This window comes from Mustelus asterias, chromosome 2 (assembly GCF_964213995.1).
Source record: "Mustelus asterias chromosome 2, sMusAst1.hap1.1, whole genome shotgun sequence".
NCBI lineage: Eukaryota > Metazoa > Chordata > Chondrichthyes > Carcharhiniformes > Triakidae > Mustelus > Mustelus asterias.
In genome coordinates, this window is record NC_135802.1 from 13,833,494 (window position 1) to 13,853,380 (window position 19,887).

Below are 19,887 nucleotides of genomic sequence, written 5' to 3' on the forward strand. Positions count from 1 at the left end.
GTTGAAAAGTTTAAATCACTCACTAAAATGGCCAATTATTTACCTTTGCTGATGTTAGACCCAGAATTCGAGAGACTTTAGCTAGGCTTCTTTCAATAAACACAGGATGATTTATTATAAAACAAAACTATTTTTACGAATGTTGCGGGAACTAGTTAATACACAATTGTATTAGAACATCGAAAAAAAACAGTACAGCACAGGAACAGGCCCTTTGGCCCACGATGTTGTACTGAACATGACACTAAACTAATCCCATCTCCCTGCCCTTGGTCCATATCCCTCTATTCCTTACATATGTGCTTATCTAAAAGCCCCTTAAACACCCCTGTTGCATTTGCCTCCACCACCATCCCTGGCAACAGGTTCCAGACACCTACCACTCTCTGTGTAAAACACTTGCCCCTCATATCTTTGAACTTTCCCTCTCTCACCTTAAGTGTATTCTGGAAGTATAGCTATCTATCCCTTTTAAAAATACCCCGGCACGCACATGCACAAACAACCAAATGGCAAACAGATAGGGTTTTTGCAGAGATGAGCTTTGGGTTAGACTTTAAAATATAAAGCATAAAGTTCGCAGGGTTTCATTGCTGTTGATCTGGAGCTGCCTTGGATAAAAACCCAGTAGATGTCAGGAGGTTCTTACCAATGGATCTTCAGCAAAGAGGAGAATATACAGCTGGATGAATTCTTCTTGTCTCAGCTTCCATGGAATCCATAGAAACCCTACAGTACAGAAAGAGGCCATTCGGCCTATCGAGTCTGCACCGACCACAATCCCACCCAGGCCCTACCCCCATATTCCTCCACATTTACCCACGAATCCCTCGAACCTACGCATCTCAGGACACTAGGGGCAATTTTAGCATGGCCAATCAACCTAACCTGCACATCTTTGGACTGTGGGAGGAAACCGGAGCACCCGGAGGAAACCCACGCAGACACGAGGAGAATGTGCAAACTCCACACAGACAGTGACCCAAGCCGGGAATCGAACCCAGGTCCCTGGAGCTGTGAAGCAGCTAACCACTGTGCTACCGTGCCGCCCCTGTAAGCTTTACAGGCTTGCAAATGCAGACAAGTTATACTCTGTTGAGGATTCTCTGGCAGCATGTCGGTAACCACACACGGAATTCTGGGCAAGGCAGTGAGGATATGGAGGAGGGGAATTCTCTGGCCTCCCGGCTGTGTGTTTCTCGGTGGCGGGAGGTGGTGCGCTGTTCACTGGCTTTGGGATTCTCTGGTCCCGTCGCTGTCAATGGGATTTCCTATTGATGTCACTCCACGCCACCGGGAATCCATGGGAAGGGGTGTGCTGCAAGCGGGACTGGAGAATCCCACCGGCATGATCAACTGGAGAACTCTCCCCATGATTTTCCCAACAGAGTTCACCAAAATTACACAGATTCCTTCCTGACACTAAAGGCGTTGAGGTGAAACATGAGAGAGAGGCAGCACTGCAGAGGAGGTGTTTAAGGGGCTTTTAGATAAGCACATGAATATGCAAGGAACAGAGGAATATGGACCAAGGGCAGGCAGAAGGGATTAGTTTAAGTTGGCGTCATGTTCAGCACATCGTGGCCAAGAGCCTGTTCCTGTGCATTATTCACAAGTATCTCCCTAATCAATATGAAATGATTGAGTTTTAGTTAAAGGCTTTTTTCTTCTTACTTGTACAATGTGTTTCTGTTTTTAAGGGTTTTATTTTGATGTGATGGAGATTACCCCTGCTGTTGTAGGTATTCATCGATTCAACGCCAAGAACTGCAAAGTAAGTGCGATTAAAAATGGATTTTCACCTGCTTTAGATGCTTAACTTGTATTTTGGAAATAACTTGCAAGAAGAAATACAAAAAGTCACACAGAATACCTCTCGATGATAAAGCTATTGGTTGAAAGTCCAGACAAACTGGCTGTTGTGGCTGTACAAAAATGAGTGCGCTCCTATGTGCTTCCTAAGGTGTTAATTAATTAATTAGTGCTGTTATATTTAATTGCAAGCATCCTTCCTATTGTCAAAGTTTAGCCACCCATCTAATATTGTTGCGAGAAATACACGTTTCTGTTGGCAGCCAAGGCTGTGATGTATTTAGGAGAGATGCAGTTATCTGTTGTTTGCTATTTTCATTTAATTGCAGAGGTGGCCAGATCAAATTTTTGTGGGTAATCAAGTGTGCAGAAGTGGTCCGAAACTGGCTTGTGTTACAACCCTGTTAGAGTCATAGAGCTTTACAGCATGGAAACAGGCCCTTCGGCCCAACTTGTCCACGCCGCCCTTTTTAAAAAAATCCCCTAAGCTAATCCCAATTGCCCACATTTGGCCGATATCCCTCTATACCCATCGTACCCATGTAATTATCTAAATGCTTTTTAAAAGATAAAATTGTACCCGCCTCTACTACCACCTATGGCAGCTTGTTCCAGACACTCACCACCTTCTGTGGAAGAAAATGCCCCTCTGGACACTTTTGTATCTCTCCCCTCTCACCTTAAACCTATGCCCTCTAGTTTTAGACTCCCCTACCTTTGGGAAAAGATATTGACTATCTACCTTGTCTATGCCCCTCATTATTTTATAGACCTCTATAAGGTCACCCCTCAGCCTCCTACGCTCCAGAGAAAAAAGTCCCAGTCTATTCAGCCTCTCCTTATAACTCAATCCATCAAGTCCCAGTAGCATCCTAGTAAATCTTTTCTGCACTCTTTCTAGTTTAATAATATCCTTTCTATAATAGGGTGACCAGAATTGCACACCGTATTCCAAGTGTGGCCTTACCAATGTCTTGTACAACTTCAACAAGATGTCCCAACTCCTGTATTCAATATTCTGACCGATGAAACCAAGCATGCCGAATGCCTTCTTCACCACTCTGTCCACCTGTGACTCCACTTTCAAGGAGCTATGAACATGTACCCCATGATCTCTTTGTTCTGTAACTCTCCCCAACGCCCTACCATTAACTGAGTAAGCCCTGCCTTGGTTCAATCTACCAAAATGCATCACCTCGCATTTGTCTAAATTAAACTCCATCTGCCATTTGTCAGCCCACTGGCCCAATTGATCAAGTTAGGAACAGTTAAGATTTCAAGAAGAAATACAAACACACAGCAATTAACTGACAGAACAACTCTATAAGATTTCTTGTTTTTAAAAAAAAATCTTCATTGTATATGGGAAGAAATTATGCAAGCAAACCCAAGCAGCACCAGCTTAACAAATAATTTTACCTTCAGCACAACCTTTTGATCCTAAACTCCATCTCTAATGGAGTTTTACAACACGCTCATCCCAGATTTTCCGGCCCAATTAAGGAATTTGTTAACAACCTGGTTTTACCTTATTTTGACCTGGGAACTACATAAATTACTTAATTTTTTATTGAAGTAAGGACTCTATTACATTCGGATAGAAGACACCCTTTTGTTTATGGTTTTCACACGGTTACCTCTGATCTTGAAGTTAAATGTATATTACCTTTTAGAACAAAGAACACAGAAAAGTACAGCACAGGAATAGGCCCTTCGGCCCTCCAAGCCCATGCCGATCATGATGTCCTAACTAAACTAAAGAAAAAACCATCTGCCTTTACTCGGTCCTTGTTCCTCTATTCCCTCCCTATTCATGCACCCTTCCAGATGCTAAGTTTAATTAACTCCAAGTTTATTCGAATTGCATTTACTTCAGTGTTGCGTGTCAGTCTTTCAATCAGATACCCCCAGTTACCTAGCAGTTAAAACTTCAATTCCTAAAACTAAAAGATATATACTATACGAACTAGATATTCGCAATAGCAAAGGTCAAAGGAGCATCTCAGCTTTAATTTAATGGGTTTGTTTGACAAATACATCAGAGTTCTTTGAGAAGGGATGGTGATTGTAGGACTATATGTGGCTTTTTGTGTTTTGTTCACAATTGGTCCACAATTGCTCATCAGAGTAGAAATCTATTCTTTGGACTAATCAGCAGGGGAGCTGGTCATTTGAGGTTGATATGTTCCACAGCACAAGTAGTGGTTTTATGTTCTGAGGTTGGTTTAGAGAGAATGTGATTTTATGTATCAAGGATAGTAGAGAAATGTATGATTCACTGCTTTCTACTGTTTACTGTCCATTCACTATCCTTATGAAAAAAAATAGCTTTTAGTTCAGAACTAGTCTCAGCCAGTAAGATTGTATGTTAGGGCAATTATTTTGCACATTACATGTTACATGTATTCATTATATTTTTACTACATTATTACCTGATAGAAGTTTACAAGATTATGAGGGGCATGGACAGAGTGGATAGGCAGAAGCTTTTTCCCAGGGTGGAAGAGTCATTTACAAGGGGGCATAGGTTTAAGGTGTGAGGGGCAAGGTTTAAAGGAGACGTACAAGGCAAGTTTTTTACACATAGGGTGATGGGTGCCTGGAACTCGCTGCCGGAGGAGGTAGCGGAAGCAGATACGATAGTGACTTTTAAGGGGCATCTTGACAAATACATGAAATGGATGGGAGTAGAGGGATATGGTCCCCGGAAGGGTAGGGGGTTTTATTTCAGACTGGCAGCATGGTCGGTGCAGGCTTGGAGGGCCGAAGGGCCTGTTCCTGTGCCGTAATTTTCTTTGTTCTTCTATTATATGTGATAGAAAACAGTTTTCCATTTCTATTTTGTTAGTGCCTTTCACAACCTCAACAACATATATTTATGTAGCATCATTAATGTACACGCAGAGAGTCTCAAAATCTCGGCATTGAGGAGGTGATGGATTTTGGATCTTGCCGCATTTCAGTAAAAGGTCCCAAAGCATTGCACAGTATCTGCAGTGCAATTAGATATTTACAGTGATCAAGTGTAAACTATCCACATTGAAGATGGATAGTGCTTTGGTAAAGCCATAGCTTAAAAACTGTGTCTACATTGGGTTATTGGAGCATGAGAGAAACACTCAAGATGGAAGTTGTGCAGAGAAGTGCAACTCCCTGAAGCTCTGACGGAGGTGGGACATGTCAATGGGGTGTTCTCCAGAAAGTGACCAGAATCTAATCTAGAGTATGTCCCACCTTGGTGTCTGTATTTTCGTGCTGGTGGAGGGTGCAAGTGAGCTCTGTGATGGTCTTCATGAGCTTCCACGTCATCAGGCGTGTTTTGGGAGCTCGGACTGCCCTGAGATACTTGGATGGCCTCAATCTGTTGATGCCCACGGAGTTTTAATGGATGAGTTAAGCTATTTCAGAGTACATTTGATTCACTGTGATTGTCAGGATTGGTGAACTGATGGAGCTGTGATCTCCCCTTCCCCATACAAGTGACCCCTGTCCTGCCCAGCAAGCTCTGCTGCAGCCTCCTCACATTCTGTGCGGGCGACAATCTCTGCTGTCCCTCCCCTGGGCTGGGCTCACTCACTTGTTGTGCGGCAGCTTGGCCTATATGGAGGCGAAAGAAAGGCATATGGTCAGAGGAGATGGACCAGAGTTGGGTGAGGTGCATGTCCCCTGAGTGGGCATGCCTTCCCCAGAGGAAGTCTCACAACACCAGGTTAAAGTCCAACAGGTTTATTTGGTAGCAAATACCATAAGCCTTCGGAGCGCTGCTCCTTCGTCAGATGGAGTGGAAATGTGCTCTCAAACAGTGCACAGAGACACAACATCAAGTTACAGAATACTGACTAGAATGCGAATCCCTAAAGCCAACCAGGTCTTAAAGGTACAGACAATGTGGGTGGAGGGAGCATTAAACACAGGTTAAAGGGCCAGAGCATGGAGTGTGAGCAACATGTCAGTTGGGATGGTAGTAATGTGAAAGTCGCCAGGAGAAAATGCGTATTGATATGTTTCGATTCCCATCTTGGGTCACTGTTTGTGTGGATTGCTGGCCTCCGGGACCTCCCTGGGCCATCCCCTATGTCCCAACTCCCTGGCCATCCCCCATCTCCCCAACCCCCCCACCCGGCCAGTCCCCATCTCCCGATTCTCCCTTCCCACCCACCCCCGGGCAGCCCCGACCCCCCCACAACCCTTACCTCCCCCACCCAGATAGCCAGCCCCGATTGCCATTCTCCCTTCCTCTAGTACCGATTCCAAATGCAGCAGGACCCACCCACCCCCACTGATTGCCCCCAATAGGCCACACCCCCTCTGACCCCACCTCTTTGGCACTGCCCAATGCCCTGTGGGCCAAGTGCCAAGGTGCCCCTTGGGCATTGCCACTTTGCCCTTTGAGCAGTGCCAGGGGGTCAGGCTGGCATTACCCAGGGGGCACCCCCTTACCTCTGACCTCTTGGGGGGGCCTCAATGGCCCCTTTTCACTCCAGCGCGGTCCTCCCCATTAGTGGGGAGCAGTTGTAAACCCCACTGGAGTGAACGACTCCCGGCGGGGAGGGCGAGATGCCCGAAGGCCCAGGGACTTCAATCCCGGGCCCGCTAATGACATTGAAATGCAGATTAGCATATTGAAAACTCTGAAAATCTTGGGCTACAAGACGCACGGAGGCTGTGGCGCCCAGTGGGATGTCTCCTGACCCGTTGCGCTGCTCTGGCTGGGAGAATCGCCCCCACCTTCTTTAAAATAAAGTCCAAAATGTGACGCTGTACACTGAGTGTTCCCCACAGTCTTTGTTTTATTTATCGTGGAGCTTTGTTACTTAATCAGCTAATTTCATAAGTGACACCAATAATCTGAAAAAAATCAATTCTCTAGTTATTTAATATGACAGAGGGGTGAAAGGGAAAGGAAAAGAGGCAGCACACATGTTTAAAGGTTGCATTGCCAAGCAAAAAACAGCTTCCCAAGGCCAGGTCCAGCCAGTCCGAGTTCTGTAAAGACAGCTGCAAAAATAAGGTCAAAGGTTCCCAATGACCCCATCCGTGCAAAGCCAGACCGACAAAAAACTTCACCTGCGTTAACGTGACAGAGCATTAATCTTCTTTGCCTGCAATATCTTGTTGAGTTGTCCAATCCAGGAATACAACTCCGAAAGACGTGCTGGTCAGGTATGTGCCGTGCTAAATTGTCCCGCAGTGTACCTGAACAGGCGCCGGAGTGTGGCGACTGGGGGGTTTTCACAGTAACCTCATTGCAGTGTTAATGTAAGCCCACTTGTGACACAAATAAATAACAACTAAGGATAGATTAATCGACTCAAGAGAATTTGGGTACAGTCCTTACTTACCAGCAAAATGAGGCCGAAAACAAGATTCTATTAGGATTTCCAGTAAGAGATGCAAAAGGCCACAGAAAAATATTGGGGTTTATTGGCTCCGATCTCTTGTAACAGACCAATGATCCTGGCATTGCCAGAAAAGATGGAATTAAGTACTGACTGCACCATAACCTCATGAACTCTTCATCTAGGTTTTTGGGGGTGTTGTATTGTTCATTTTTTATTATACTTCCTTAGTTTTTTCTTTCGATTCTGTCTCTGCAAAACCAGATGAATTAAAGTGTCCTTGTTTGTCTGCTTGTCTGCTGTAGGTTTCAAAGTTTCCAAAAGAGGTGGAGGTCCGAGCAGTGATAGAGGGACAGATGCTGGCCAAAAGGGCATATGCTGAGAAGCTGGGCTTCGAAGTCTGTAAGTTAGAATGATCTAATATGTCGGAGAATTCTGCGTTCATTTAAATGTGTTTTGCACACTCTGAAAACAACAGAAACAAGCTTGCAACACTTGGGACTGTTTTAGTACTGGTGTGGCTGAACCATAGCTGTGTTACCACTATAAAGCATAGTGTGAGAAGTGAAGTAGATTTGGATTTCTGCATTGTTGATTGGTAGAGGGCAGAATGTTGGCTCGGGCATCAAGGAAAGCCTTTGTGTTTCCAGTGTTTAATGTTCATCTCAAAAGTCCTTGGTTTGAAGTTCATTTGATGATACTAAAAGGCAGAGAAGGATGCATAAGAATGATCTCAAAGGCTATCCTTCTGATATAGGTTTAATTAAATATCACAATCACAAAAGTCTGCATAGGCGGGTCCTTATGCTGTAACGATAAATTTGTGTTGCAATGAACTTTGAAGAGCTATTCTATCTATTAATTTACTAGCTGAGGCTTTCTGTCCCTGGGGCTGGAATTTTACCGTCATGCCCACCACAGGAGCGGGCGAGGGGCGGACAATGGGAAACTCCATTGACCTTGGGTGGGATTTTATGGTTTCGGGCTGAGCGAGGCCATAAAATCCCACTCCCCGTGTCAAATCTTCCAGCAAATCAGTGCACTGTCCATTGTTTACTCATTGGAGTTGCAAGCAACCGTCTCGATGTTAATCATACGCAAGTGCAGGAACCACGGATTATATTCTGTTTCCTGTCCTTGTTTGAGAGTTGGCTGCAGGGGCTGTCTGTTTGGCCTCAGATGTCCTGGGCTCAATGCTTAGCGGAAGGTGGCCATGAAACCTCTGCAGCTGCAGCTTGAGAAAGTTTGAAGTTTATTTATTCGTGTCACAAGTAGGCTCCATTAACACTGCAATGAAGTTACTGTGAAAATGCTCTAGATTTTCTGAGAGTTGCTCAGGGAGCGCGCTGCCTTGCACGTGCCGATGAGGAAGTGGGGAGGGGGACAGGGTCTGCATTTTTGAAAAATAATCTTTGACTGACATGCAGAATGGAATTCCAATTCCAGTTCCTGTAAGTCTCACTGCTTGCTCTGGAGAAACTCCCCAATAAAGTGAGGAGGGGGCAGAAAGAAAGCTGTTAATTCTCTTAGGAGGTGGTGGTGTAGTGGTATTGTTGTTGGCCTGGTAATCTAGAGACCCAGGGTAATGTTCTGGGGACCGGGTTTGAATCCAACCAGGGCAGATGGTGAAATTTGAATTCAATAATGGAATCAAAAGTCTAATGATGACTGTTGTTGATTGTTGTAAGAACCCATCTGATTCACTAATGCCCTTTAAAAGAAATGATGAGGAAATCTTTCATCCTTATGTGGTCTGGCCTACACGTGGCTGCAGACCCACAGTAATTAAATGTATCTGAAATGGCCTAACAAGCTACTCAGTTCAAGGGTAATTAGGGCAGCACGATGGCACAGTGATTAGCACCGCTGTCTCACAGTGCCAAGGGCCCGAGTTTGATTCCAGTCTTGGGTGACTATGTGGAGTTTATATGTTCTCCTATGTCTGCGTGGGTTTCCTCCGGGTGCTCCAATTACCACCCACAGTCCAAAGATGTGCAGGTTAGGCAGATTGGCCATGCTAAATTGCTCCTTAGTGTCCAAGCTGTGTAGGTTAGAGGGATTAATGTATGGAATCATGGGGATAGGGCGGGGGAGGGGGGCGAGGGGGCTTGGGTAGGATGGTCTGTCGGAGAGTTGGTGCAGATTTGATGGGCCGAATGGCCTCCTGCAGTGTTGGGATTCTATGGGATTCTATTCTATGGGATGGGTAATAAATGCTGGCCCAGCCAGTGAATCCCCAATTTAAAAAAATGTAGCTCGCAAGCGGAAATTAATCAAATGGCCATCCTTATTGGCTGGAGCAAAAAGCTGCAGAACAGACGATCCTGTGGGGATCAATTTCAGCCAATCATACTGTTGGATCCATTATTGTTTCACCATTTTTATTGAATAAGCATTATTTACTGAATAAGTAGAATTAGCGTTTATAACAAACCTCAAATCTTCAATTATATAATTCCTTCTAAAAACATTACTTGTATCATATTCCACATTCTTCCTTTACCTTTGTTTTTCAAACTACAGGCCAGACCAGGACAGCATAGGGCTCACCTTGTCTCCTTATTAGCAGTTTAGTTTCTTAATCTGGACTTCCTTATTAGTTTCTTTCACTTGCGGTAGAACCCAATCCTGGTACGATTTGTGTGTGCACAAAGTTCCTTCCATTTTCTGTTTACCATTTTACAGTTATCCGATTACAATTATGATCTGCTTGTTCCCAACCTGATTGTTCAGACTCTTGGGCCTGAATTTTCAAACTTGGTGTGTCTAGTGGGAGTCGAGGAAATTCTGGTTGGTCTGCCTGCCTCGGGTGAAAGTGCCCCATATAGATGGTACCTTCATTGCCGGGCAGTGGGTATGAGCTGCAGATGGGCCAGTCAGCCTGTAAAAAAGTTTGGAGGCAGCCACAGAGGTTGTTGGGTGCTCAGATGGGCTGTTTAAAAGACCTGCCTTGGTGCAGTGTGACTTTGTCCCAGTTAGAATAAAAACACAAAGCCCTCACCCCCCTCACACTTCCCAAGCCATTGACCAATGATGCCAGACTATGCCCCTTCCCCACCTCCCATGGCCCCTCATGTCTCCTCTGCCAATTTATGGCATTTCCATGTCCCATTGACCCACCATCCACGATAGAATCAATGAACCTTTAATGACCTTTAGTCTCTCTCTCAACCTTTCTGCACCCTTATGGTGCATAGGTCAGATTTTTCTCTGTTTCTGTAGCTAATTATTCCAAGAACACGTTGTTTCTCTGTCGCCAGGGGCTTATAACCTGAAGCGCATTACACCACATCAAGCATAGCCACACACATGCGCACACACACGGCACGCACATATGTGCGTGCGCACACACACGCACACACACGCGCGCACACGCACACAACCCACGCAGACATGGGGAGAATGTGCAAACTCCGCCCAGGCAGACCTCAGGCCAGAATTGAACCCAGCTCCCTAGTGCTATGAGGAAGCAGTGCTAACCACTGCACCACCGTGTTGCCCTTAGTTACAGTAGGATGTGTTAAAAAAGGTTTTTTTAAAAGTCATTCATTCGTTATTTTTCGCAGTGTTGAAATAAATTCACTGCAAGGCAATAAAAGTCTGAATTATCCAGACTCTTTAAAGTATCAAGAAACCGCAAACCCTTGAAACCATTTAACCACTTGTAAATAAGCCTTGTGAAACAAGTAAAGCTTCCTCTGGGACACAGCTGTTTCAACAAGAGTAATGGATGTCTAGCCTTTTAGTCAACCAGAAGTGATGTCTTTTTCTTTTCAAAGCAAGTATCATCCTAACCGAGCTACTGTTTGGCCACCAAAGGCCAATTGCTTCAGGACAATTATTGGTACATCCTTCCAGAAGTCAGAACATGAAGCATAGTTTTGTCTCTGGGTCACAGTTCCCCAGGCTCGTCAAGATTGGTATACATGTGTAAATAATCTAAACTTGAAAAGCTGGCCTTGATATCTAAAGGGAAAAATGTGTGGTGCCCAGACTGCTCACCAACACCAGACGTGGACTAGGAACAGTTTTCTATGGCAATATGACATCTATCCACTTTTTTCCCTCCAGATATCAAGGCCAGCTTTTCAACAAGTTTAGATTATTTACACATTGGTCAGAACATTGAATACAGGAGTTGGGATGTCTTGTTGAAGTTGTACAAGACATTGGTAAGGCCACACTTGGAATACTGTGTACAGTTCTTGTCACCCTATTATGGAAAGGATATTATTAAACTAGAAAGAGTGCAGAAAAGATTTACTAGGATGCTACCGGGACTTGATGGCTTGAGTTATAAGGAGAGCCTGGATAGACTGGGACTTTTTTCCCTCGAGCGTGGAAGGCTTAGAGGTGACCCTATAGAGATCTAGAATATAATAAGGGGCATAGATAAGGTAGATAATCAACATCTTTTCCCAAAGATAGGGGAGTCTAAAACTAGAGGCCATAGTTTTAAAGTGAGAGTGGAGAGATACAAAAGGGTCCAGGGGGCAATTATTTCACACAGAGGGTGGTGAGTGCCTGGAACGAGCTGCCAGAGGCAGTAGTAGAGGTGGGTACAATTTTGTCTTTTAAAAAACATTTAGACAGTTACATGGGTAAGATTGGTATAGAGGGATATGCACAATTGGGATTGGCTTAATAGTAAAAACTGGGTGGCATGGACAAAATCATAAAATTCCTTCTGTGCAGAAGGAGGCCACTCGGCCCATCGAGTCTGCACCAACAACGATCCCACCCAGGCCCTATCTCCATAACCCCATCTATTTACCCTGCTAATCCCCCTGACACTCAGGGACAATCCACCTTACTTGCACAGTTTTGGAGTGTGGGAGGACATGGGGAGAACGTGCAAACTCCACACAGACAGTCACCCAAGGCCGGAATTGAACCCGGGTCCCTGGTGCTGTGAGACAGCACTGCTAACCACTGTGCCACCGTGCCGCCCACAAATTGGGCCGAAGGACCTGTTTCCATTCTATGACTATGGATGCATGAGGCCCTTTACATGGTGGCATGGTTGGCTTTGATACCTTGATGAGGCAGAAATTTCAATAGTTTCTGAAGACCCGACCTCAGAGATGCATGCACGATGTGTGTCCAAACCTTTTTCCCTGTGCACTGTGAGACACGTGTCACTGTCCTGCTATGTCCACCGTCCTGTTCAATTATTGATACTTGAAGCATCAAACTATTGCCTATCTCCCTAAAGAAGTTCCACAGCCATGACATATTAAGTAAATCTCTGCATGAGGGACAATGAGGTCAGGGTTTATTTGCATATTTATTGTAGGATTTAACATTCACGGGCATAAGGAACACAAACATGTGACCCCATGGTGGAGTTTTTATGACATGTTTCTGTGTGCAACGGTTTGGCCTCAACAGTGTTCTGTGGTAGTGAATTCCACAGATTCACCACACTCTGGGTGCAGTTCTCCACTCTCGCTAATAGGTGCCATTATATCTCCTGTTCAAAAATGCTGCAGAACTCTGCTCATTGTGGACATTTGTGGGACCCCCAGGCAGCTGCTGAGGCACAGCTTGCAGATGGTATTGTCACGATGGAGGCAAAAGAGGCAATTAGGTAGGGAAATACAAAACATACCATACATAGAGAATGAAAGGATGGAGTGCAGGCTGTAGTGTTAGTCATAGATAGGGTGTAGAGAAAAATCAACTTAATATGAGGTAGGTCCATTCAAATGTCTGATAACAGCAGGGAAGAAGCTTTTCTTGAGTCGGTTGATGTGTGACCTCAGACTTTTGTATCTTTTTCCCGACGGAAGAAGGTGGAAGAGAGTATGTCCGAGGTGCATGCTTGATTATGCTGGTTGCTTTTCTGAGACAGTAGGAAGTGTAGAGAGAATCAATGGATGGGAGGCTGATTTGCGTGATGGATTGGGCTACATTCATGACCTTTTGTAGTTTCTTGCAGTCTTGGACAGAGCAGGACCAAGCTGTGACACAACCAGAAAGGATGCTTTCTATGGTGCATCTGTAAAAGTTGTTGAGAGTTGTAGCTGACATGCCAAATTTCCTTAGCCTCCTGAGAAAATAGAGGCATTGGTGGGCTTTCTTAACAATAGCGTCGGCATGGGGGGACCAGGACAGGTTGTTGGTGGTCTGGACACCTAGAAACTTGAAGTTCTCGACCCTTTCTACTTTGTCCCCTTTGATGTAGACAGGACCTGTTCTCCACTACACTTCCTGAAGTCGATGACAATCTCCTTCGTTTTGTTGACATTGAGGGAGAGATTATTGTTGCCGCACCAGTTCACCAGATTCTCTATCTCATTCCCGTACTCTGTCTCATCATTGTTTGAGGTCTGACCCACTGTGGTGGTGTCGTCAGCAAACTTGAAAATCAAGTTGGAGGGAAATTTGGCACCACAGTCATAAGTGTACAGGCAGTATACTAAGGGGCTGAGGACACAGCCTTGTGGGGCACTGGAGCTGAGGATGGTTGTGGAGGAGCTGTTGTTGCTTATTCTTACTGATTGTGGTCTGTGGGTTAGGAAGTCTAGGATCCAGTCGCAGAGGGAGGAGCCGAGCCCCACTCACAGAGTTTGGAGATTATCTGTATAGCGCGCAAGAAACAATACTTTTCATAGTACACTTGTACATGTGACAATAATACATCAAATCAATTCAAAATATTGGACTTTAAATAAAACCTGAGGATTTAAAAAAAAAATTGACATACAAGCCAAAGATGGCTGAGGATGTAAATTCAGACTCTGGCTGGATTGCTGGTGGGTGATACGAAGAGGGGGGACAATGGATTCACACCCTGTTTCCATACAAAGATACATCAAAAGCACAAATGCCGTCTAGAAATTAATTGCTGTCTCCTGTGGAGACAATGGAAGATAATGAGAAATTAGTATCATCTCAACAGGAATGATATCCAGTGAACAATGTCTCAGACAGAATTGTGGGTTTCGCCTGCCAGGAATGTACAAAGACTGAGATAAACGTCTGCTGCAAAACTTTGTCAGGGTTGACTGGTGCTGGGTGTGTCAGCGTGTGACACAGGTGGAAACTCAGCAGCCTTACCACTGTCGAAGTTTGCAGATACTCTCTTCTCTCTGATTATTGAAGCGGCCAAGTCAGTGAAGTCACAGCTGAAAAGGGAAACAGGGCAGCTTCTAAACTGCAGAACATTGGAATCTTGACCATATAACAGAAGGAAGGTCATTAATGAAGCTGGTTGGGTTCGGCTACGACCCTGAGGAACTAGTGCGACAATGTCCTTGGATTGGGATGAGTGACCTCTGACCATCATGCAGATTTTCCTTGTGCTTGGAATGATTCCAACCAATGGAAAGTTTCTCCCCTGATTCCCATTGATTTCAGTTTTGCTCGGGCTCCTCGATCAAATGTGGCCTTGGTACCAAGGGCAGTGACTCTCCTCTCTCTGGAGTTCAGCTTTTTTTGTCCAATTATAGACCAAGGCTATAATGTGGTCAGGAGCAGAATGACCCTGGCAGAACCCAAGCTGAATGTCAGTGAGCAGGTTACAGCTGTTAGCACAGTCGACAACACTTTCCATCATACGCTGATGATGGAGAGTAGGCTGATGAGGCGGTAATTGGTTCGGTTGGATTTATCTTGCTTTCTGTGGACATAACACATCTAGGCAATTTTCCTCATTACCAAGTAGATGCCATTGTTGTAGCTGTACTTGGTTGGGGGTGCAGCAAGTTTTGCAGCTCAAGGCTTCATGTTGCTGGGATGTTGTCAGGGGCAGTAGCCTTTGCAGTATCCAGTGCCTTCAGCTGTTTCTTGATGTTCAAAGTTTTTTAAGTTTTAAAGTGTATTTATTAGTGTCACAAGTAGGCTTACATTAACACTGCGTTAACACTTACATTAACATTACGTTACTGTGAAAATCCCCAAGCCTCCACACTCCGGCACCTGTTCGGGTACACTGAGGGAGAATTTAGCATGGCCAATGCACCTAACCAGCATGTCTTTCGGACTGTGGGAGGAAACCGGAGCACCCGGAGACACGGGAGAACGTGCAGACTCCGCACAGACAGTGACACGAGCTGGGAGTCAAACTCGGTTCCCTAGCGCTGTGAGGCAGCAGTGTTAACCACTGTGCCACTGTTCCGCCATGTGGAGTGAATCGAATTAGTTGAAGACTGGCACCTGTGATGCTGGGAACCTCGGGAGGAGGCCGAGATGGATCATCCACTTGACACTTCTGGCTGAATGTGGTTGCAGTGCTTCAGCCTTAGCTTTTGCACGGATGTGCTGGGCTCCTCCATCATTGAGGATGCGGATTTTTGTGGAGCCTGCTTCTCCAGTGAGTTGTTTAATTGTCCACCACCATTCATGACTGGATGTGGCAGGACTGCAGATCTTACATCTGATCTGTGGGTTGTGGGATCACTTAACTCTGTCTGCTACATGCTGCTTCTGCTGTTTAACATGCAAGTAGTCCCGTGCTGTAGCTTCACTGGGTTGACACCTCATTTTTATGTATGCCTGGTGCTGCTCCTGGCATGGCCTCTGCAATCTTCTTGTTAGTATTTGTTGACATAGAGAAAATGAGCTTCCGATAAAATTTTCACGCTGTCCGTCTGAATGCGGCACTTGTTCAATATTTAGTGGAAAATGGCACAATGCTAGCATTTGTCTCATTTCACAAATTCTGCTGTAAATTTACGATTGCAGCAAGGTTTGTAAGCTGGAGGATTAAAACTGCTAAGCTAGCCCATTTAAATGGAAGGAGAGGTGAAAGTTTTGGCTGGTCATGTGGTGTATTCAGCTGAAGTTGCAAGTCATCCTCAAATCAAGCTGAAGTTGATGACAGTGGATTTCAGCCAGCGTAATGAAAATCTGTTTCTAAAAGTCAGAATTATTCAGAGGTTCGGGTTATTGAAAATTAATCAAACCTGTCAAAATTGTGATAAGTCCCAAAAGAAAGCATGCGACATGAATCCAACCACACGAGTCAGCAATACGGATGCAGCAGTTTCTATCTACCACAAGGGTGCAGTCAATGACCATCCGAGAGCTTCAGTCTACTTCTCCAAAGGCAATTGAGTTTCTTCATTCATATCTCAGCGTGTCAGTTTGATAATCTGGCATCTTGTGTAAATGTGTGATTGTTACAGATGTAGTTACATGAACAGGCTCAACTGCGTGTGTGTTTGTTTCTGTGCAATAATCACAGTACAGTTTGCAGGAAGAGGATCCCTTATATGCAGATAGAGTAGAGAGGAAGCCTTGTCCTTGTCACAAACTGTGTTCCCTAATCACAGAATCCATCCCTCCCTCTGGCTGCTGTCTCTGGCTGAAGTGTCCTATTTGACCCTTAGCTGAGCTTCTGCACTCGTATCCTCTCCATCACCAAGACAGTCTGTGTTCAACGTCCTAATATTGTTTTTCTCCACCCCTGCCTCAGTCCATCTGCTGCTGAAATCCGCATCAACACATTTATTACCATAAAACTTAACTAGAACAGAGAACAGTACAGCACAGGAACAGGCCCTTTGGCCCACCATGTCTGTGCTGACACAGATGCCTCTCTAATCTAATATTTTCTTGCCTCTACCTGGTCCAGAGCCCTCTATTTCCTGCCTATGCATGTCTCTATCCAGATGCCTCTTAAACGTTGTTATAGAATCTGCTTCCACCACCTCCTCCGGCAGCGCGTTTCAGGCATTCACCATCCTGTGTGTGGAAAACTTGCCCCTTACTGCTCTTTCCCTCTCTCACTTTCAACCTATACTCCCGAGTAATTGACCCTTCAACCCTGGGAAAAAGACTGACTCTCCACTCGATCCAAGCCTGTCATAATCTTGCAAACTTCTAACAGGTCCCCCCTCATCCTCCAATGAAAACAATCCAAGTTTGTTCAACCTTTCTTCATAGTCCATACCCTCCAAACCAGGCAACATCCTGGTAAATCTCTTCTGCACCCTTTCCAATGCATCAACATCCTTCCGGTAGTGTGGCGACCAGAATTGTACACAATACTCCAAATGCAGCCTAACCAAAGTCTTATACAGCTGCAACATGATTTTCCAATTCCTATACTCAACGCCCCAACCGATGAAGGCCAGCATGCCACACGCCTTCTTGACCACCTTGTCCGTCTGAGTAGTTGCCACCTTCAGGGAACTGTGGATCGACATACCTAGATCCCTCTGTATGCTAATATTTCTAAGGGCTCTACCATTTACTGTATACTTTCCTTCTGCAGTAAACCTTCCAAATCACATTACCTCACATTTGTCCGGGTTAAATTCCATCTGCCATCTTTCGGCCCATGTCTCCAGCTGATTTATATCCTGCTGTATCCTCTGACAATCCTCCTCACTATCCGCTATCCCCCAATTTTTGTTTCATCTGCAAATTTACTAATCAGACCACCTACATTTTCCTCCAAATCATTTATATATATTATAAACAACAGAGGCCCCAGCACTGATCCTTGTGGAACACTGCTTGTCGCAGACCTCCAGTTAAAAAAGTACCCTTCCACTGCTACTCTCTGCTTTCTATGCCCAAGCTAGTTTTGTATCCATCTTACCAGCTCACCTCGGATCCCATGTGACTTCACCTTCTGTATCAGCCTGTCATGAGGAACCTTATCGAAGGCTTTATTAAAGTCCATGTATACAACATCCACTGCCCTGCCCTGGTCAATTTTTTTTGTCACTTCCTCAAAGAACTCGATCAAGTTTGTGAGTCACAACCTCCCCATCACAAAATCATGCTGCCTATTGCTAACAAGCCTATTCTCTTCCAGCTGTGAGTACATCTTGTCCCTAAGAACCTTCTCCAATAATTTCTCCACCACTGATGTAAGGCTCACAGGCCTGTAATTTCCCAGATTGTCTTTTCTGCCCTTCTTAAACAGAGGAACAATGTTAGCTACTCTCCAATCCTCTGGTACCTCACGTGTGGCAAAAAAGGATTCAAAGATTTTGGCCAAAGCAGTTTCTTCCCTTGCCTCTCTCAGTATTCTGGGATAGATCCTATCTAGCCCTGTGGACTTGTTCATCTTCATGTTTTTCAAAACCTCCTCCCTTTTTATCTCAACATGTCCTAGAATGTCAACATCCTCCTTTCTGCACTCACCATCCACCACATCCTTCTCCTTTGTGAATACTGATGCAAAGTACTCATTAAGGACCTCGCCCACCTCATCTGGCTTCACACACAAATTCCTTCCACTGTCCTCGAGTGGATCTACACTTTCCTCAGCTATCCTCTTCCTCCTTACATACGCATAAAAGGCCTTGGGATTCTCCTTAATCCTGCCGGCCTAGGACATTTCGCGGCCCCTTTTTGCCCTCCTAAGTCCCTTTTTAAGCTCTTTCCTGCAATCTTTGTATTCTTCAAGAGCCTTATCCATTTTCAACTTCCTGAAATTTATGTATGCCTCCTTCTTTTTCACTAAGCTCACAATCTCTCTTGTCATCCAGGGTTCTGGAATCGTGCCATCTTTATCCTTCATTTTTACAGGGACACACTTGTCCTGAATTGTTAACAATTGACTTTTAAAAGACTCTCACATATCGGGTGTGGATTTACCCTCAAACAGCCGCCCCCAGTCTACATTGCCTAGCTCCTGCCTAATACCGTTGCAGTTAGCCTTCCCCCAGTTTAGTACTTTCACTCTGAGACTACTTCCAAGCTTTTCTACAAGTATCTTGGACTATTTCAATGCTGTCCTGGCTGGCTGCTCATCTTCAACTCTCTGTAAACTCAAGCTTATCCAAAACATTGTAGCTTATATCCTAACTTGCAAAAGTCCCATTCACCCATCACTTGAGTCTCACTGGCCTATGTTGGTTGCTGTTTCGCAGACTCCTCAAGATTAGTATTTAAATCCTTGCCACACCCTGTCTCTGTCATTTCCTCCAGCCTTACAACCCTCTGATAACTCTTTGTTGGGTGGCACAGTGGTTAGCACTGCTGCCTCCCAGTGACAGGAACCCGGGTTCGATTCCCAGCTTGGGTCACTGTCTGTGTGGAGTTTGCACATTCTCCCCGTGTCTGCTTGGGTTTCCTCTGGGTGCTCCGGTTTCCTCCCACAGCCCCAGGCTGTTGCCTGGGTGGCATTTGCCATTGTTGCCGGCAATTGGAACTTGTGCAGCAATGCTTTAGGTTAATGCGTGCTCAGGGAACCAGAAACATGGTTAAAACTAGAGGACACAGCCTCAAAATAAAGGGGGGTCAGTTTAAGACAGAGTTGAGGAGGAACTTCTTCTCCCAGAGGGTGGTGAATCTCTGGAATTCTCTGCCCACTGAGGTGGTGGAGGCTACCTCGCTGAATATGTTTAAAGTGCGGATGGATGGATTCCTGATCGGTAAGGGAATTAAGGGTTATGGGGATCAGGCGGGTAAGTGGTACTGATCCACGTCAGATCAGCCATGATCTTATTGAATGGCGGGGCAGGCTCGAGGGGCTAGATGGCCTACTCCTGCTCCTATTTCTTATGTTCTTATGTTCTTATGTAACTCACAGGATGGAAATCAATATAACATCACGGGCAATGCAGAGCTTTCAAAAAATACAGTGGACTAAAAGCTGATGGTTCAGTGCTCAATGCCAGGGATACCTGAGAGATAAAATATGTTTTATAAGGAAGGTAGAAATCTGCAAAATGAGGTGGAATGCTGAAAAAAATCAAGCTAGCTCCAGGGATATGTTATAGACCACAAGGTCAGCATAAGAGAATAGTTTTCAATAAGGAGCAATGGAAAG

General features: G+C 45.0%; 1 protein-coding gene across 6 annotated transcripts in view; it reads left to right on the top strand.

The window, feature by feature from the left end:
* The window catches only part of xylb (xylulokinase homolog (H. influenzae)), a 259,728-nt gene that overhangs the window by 56,584 nt on the left and 183,257 nt on the right, over window positions 1–19,887 (top strand). For all 6 annotated transcript variants that reach the window (XR_013499810.1, XM_078231526.1, XM_078231519.1 and 3 more), the window contains 2 exons: window positions 1,701–1,774; window positions 7,457–7,553. Coding sequence is in view for 5 of the 6 variants with exons in the window: in XM_078231526.1 (XP_078087652.1) it covers window positions 1,701–1,774; window positions 7,457–7,553 (171 nt within the window). In the remaining variant the exon portion in view is untranslated. The remainder of the gene's footprint in view (window positions 1–1,700; window positions 1,775–7,456; window positions 7,554–19,887) is intronic.